Here is a 3,984-nt window from a genome sequence, read left to right as displayed (position 1 = left end):
TTTTTTTTTTTTGGTTAAAAAAAAAATCACAAAATCTTCCTGTCCCAGCTCAGAGGTTGAGTGGGCCTGGGAATATATTAGCTGGTGGCTTTGGATGATATCTCTGAATGCAGCTGACTTCTTACTAGCTGTCATGTATGAGTGTGGGACAAATCCATCTTGAGAATACTGATTCCTGGTGTCAGAGGGGTCTCTGAGACATTCCAGCTTCTCAGTACTTCTGGCTCTTCTTGCACCTGCATCATTAAAAAGTAATACTTGAATAATTTTTTGAAACCTTTGATGATTCATAGTTTTGTGAAAGTCAGGACTGCTGTCGTCCTTTGCTATGTAGTTCAACAGTTCCCATTTTTTAATTTCTAGATACCAATTAGAATGATCATCCAATGAATTTATTTTATTTCTTTATGGTCTATATTCTTCGAATCACTTCTGTTTACTTGCCCTTAGCAATGTCAACTTATGAACTGTATCAAATACAGTTTGACACATAAATATCATAAAAGGTGGAAGAGCGTGGTCACGTGTTTTTAGCATAACAGAACAGTTCTTATTGCAAAATATTGCATGGTGAAGTCTTTCCTAGTGAATGACTAACTGGACAAGAATACTTTATTTCCTTTTTGTTCTTACAAATATATCATTCCCTTATCATTTTTTTTTGTTTGTTTTTTGTAGAGACAGAGTCTCACTTTATTGCCCTTGATAGAGTGCTGTGGCATCATAGCTCACAGCAACCTCCAACTCCTGGCCTTAGGTGATTCTCCTGCCTCAGCTTCCCGAGTAGCTGGAACTACAGGCGCCCACCACAATGCCCGGCTATTTTTTTTTTTTTTTTTTTGCAGTTTGTCTGGGGCCAGGTTTGAACCTGCCACCCTCAGTATATGGGGCCGGGGCCCTACCCACCAAGCCACAGGTGCCGCCCCCTTATCAATTCTTGAGTTTGAGAAAATAGATCGCCACCTGAAGATTAATAGTCTGGAATTTTGGTTGTACAATCAGTGTCCCCATTACCATTAGAATCTAGAATGCTGCTGTTTGTCTCAGCACTGATCTTCTAATTTCTCTAAGAATTATAAAATGTCTTCCTCTGTCAATTTTTTTATTGTCAATATGGAGAGGAAATTAAAAATTTTTGGATTCTCAACTGTATTCAGTGAAAGCTAAAAGCAGACTACAAATATAATGTCTCCAATCATTTATACCTTATTGAAAGATAATGTAGGGTGGTGCCTGTGGCTTAAAGGAGTAGGGTGCCGGCCCCATAGGCCAGAGATGGTGGGTTCAAACCCAGCCCTGGCCAAAAACTGCAAAAAAAAAAAGAAAGAAAGAAAAGAAAATGCAATATTTTGGGCAATGCAATAAAGTGATGATTCATTTTAATAGTATATTATCCTTTTCAGTGATTTCATCTTTTTTTTTTTATTATTTAAGGGTTTTTTTTTTTTTTGAGACGGAGCCTCAAGCTATCCCCCTGGGTAGAGTGCCATGGCATCATGCCTCAGCCTCCCAAGTAGCTGGGACCACAGGCGCCCGCCACAGCGCCTGGCCATTTTTTGGTTGCAGCCATCATTGTTCTTTGGCGGGCCCAGGCTGGGGATTCGAACCCGCTACCTTGGGTGTATGTGGCTGGCACCTTAGCCGCTTGAGCCACAGGCGCCGAGCCTATTTAAGGGTTTTTAAAAGCTTAGTTGTAAGTAAAGATACAGGAAAAAAGAAGACTGCCAAAGATTCTAAATGTAATGTACCTTACTTATATTTATAAAAAGGTACTATGGACCCTTATGGTACTTACAGGATAGAATGATTTTTGTTCTTTTTTAAAAAAATAAGTATTATTTCTCTTTGTCATCTGGAAGACTCTAAAAAGAATCATTTGAACTAGCAATCCCTCCAAATAAATAAGGAATTGTTTCAGAGAGAAAATCATAAACTAAATTGGGTCCAATGGACCTTTCTATTGCACCAAGGGCTGAGTTGACCAGAAATATATAATAACTAGATTAATGACTGAAGCTTTGTGAGTCAAGCAAATGACAATGAGTTTTAGCTTTTCTTTACTGAACTTAAGCTTGCAGGAGTTTGCTCCAGCTTGTGTCTTTCTGTTCCAACCTTCACTTTATCTGTGTGGCCTAGAAGAAGAGTAGATTAACTTCTTTGTGAGTGAGGAAGGTGCTTTCTCCTCCTGTTCATTTTGTTTGCAGGAGCCCTGCTTTGTCTCCTGAGACTCTCCTCGGAGCCTGTTTTCTGTCAGAGCCCTTGAGCTGTTAGCTGTTGAAGTGGAGTGCGTCTCTGTTAAGCACAGGGTCTCAGTTGGGAAGAATCTATAAGGGGTGTATATGCCAAACACAATACCATTGTGCGCAGGCATTGCAGGAGGCTGCCAAACCCAGGGGTAGCTGCCAGTACAAATGCCACGTTGACATGACATTTACAAGTTTAGACTTTGGAAAGGGACTGCCAGTGGAACGCCCCTCACCTGCCTCATCTACGGTGGCAGTAACTAAGCCAACTGCTGATTTTCAGACTCAGAAATCTCAGGAAGGAATACTTCATTAGAGTTTAAAACTGTCATAGCAACTTTTTCTAGGAAATGATAAATCCTATTAGCCTGTTCCTGGAATGGAGGGTAAATATAATGGCTGAGAGCGTGACTCTGGAATGAAACCTGGGTTTATATGAAGGCTCTGAAACTTGCTGTGTGCCTGTACAAGTTTAAGACTCAGCTTTCCATCTATAAAATTGGGATAATTGTGTCACCTACCTCATTCAGTTATCACATGTATTAAATAGTATATTCAAAAGTGTAAGCACTTTTCAAATTCTTTAGGAACGTGTGAAAAATTCAGGTTTCCCGTTCTCAAATTTCAGCAATAAGTAGATGTACTTTGCCAGGGACATTCTGTCCCAGCATGAACTTGTGTGTGGACCCTTTGCTTGATGAGGCATTATTGAAACTTCGTGCTTCTGTGCACAGGACAGTTTTCTTCCCTTCTCTAGGAAAATTCAGAGCTGGGGTCAGGATCATTTGAGTTTTTGGCATCTCTAAGTTTCTTGGATGTAGAAACCATTTGGGTGTTAAGAATTCATTTCAGTAATAAATGAATTGACTTGGAACTTTTTTATGGCAAATTCTGATGCAAAATGAAGACCCAGAGTTGTTCTAAAAGATAGACGTTGTCTTACTAGGGTTGGTAATAAACTTTGCCACAAGTAACAAAATTGATTAAGGTCTTGATTAAGGTCTTGATTAAGTCTTTTGTCATGATGTAATTCCTAAGTAACAAGCTTTTCTGTGCTACTTACCTAAAATACAGGGTGGCTGTAAGTCGTGTGCAAATTTAAAAGTTTGCTACTTTCAATTGCACGTGAACTTTATGGACACCCCGTTATCCTTACTATGGCACTTTGTTTATTTCCTCTGATCACTTTCACTACCGTTTGTAAATTCTTCCAAACAATAAAATTCTTTCTTTTCTTCCCCCTCCCTGTGTTTTACAGGTCTTCAAAGCTGCTGCGGGCATTCTACGTCCCCTTCCTGTCAGATCGGTATACAGTATACGCAAACTACACCATCCTCAAGCCCCGGAAAGCAAAGCAGATCAGGAAGAAAAGTGGAGGTTAGCAGCACACCTCAGGCCCCGAAGGACAGCCGTCCGGTTAACTCGTGATTCGGCTGACCTGACTTCCTCCACGTCATTGCCTGTATCATAAATGATAATAAAGGTCTTCTGACACGAATACTGGAATTGGGGTGCTTTGGGCTAGCCAGAGTCTATTGCAAAGTCTGGTCAGAGACTTTCACGTTTCACCTCCGAGTCTGTGTCTCTGTTCTGCATGTCCACGTTTCGCTGCTAGGGAAACAAAGGCCCCTCACGCACAGGTAGACACATTGCTTCACATCTCATTCTTTTTCTTCTGTTCAATTATTTACTAGACCGGAGAAGAACAGAACCAACTTACAGGAAGAATTGAGAATCCTTG

At 40.5% G+C, this 3,984-nt stretch overlaps 1 protein-coding gene across 1 annotated transcript in view; it reads left to right on the top strand.

Moving 5' to 3' along the window:
* The window catches only part of ALG9 (ALG9, alpha-1,2-mannosyltransferase), a 101,603-nt gene extending 97,862 nt beyond the window's left edge, over positions 1-3,741 (top strand). The window contains 1 exon segment of the mRNA XM_023516062.1: positions 3,502-3,741. Coding sequence (XP_023371830.1) covers positions 3,502-3,625 — 124 coding nt within the window. The 3' untranslated portion in view covers positions 3,626-3,741.
* Positions 3,742-3,984: the final 243 nt, after the last annotated feature.

The sequence above is a fragment of the Otolemur garnettii genome, unplaced genomic scaffold, assembly GCF_000181295.1.
Source record: "Otolemur garnettii isolate 467f Iridium unplaced genomic scaffold, OtoGar3 scaffold00086, whole genome shotgun sequence".
Lineage (NCBI taxonomy): Eukaryota > Metazoa > Chordata > Mammalia > Primates > Galagidae > Otolemur > Otolemur garnettii.
The sequence above is the reverse complement of the archived record's forward strand: the minus strand, read 5'-3'. Positions and strand labels throughout refer to the sequence as shown.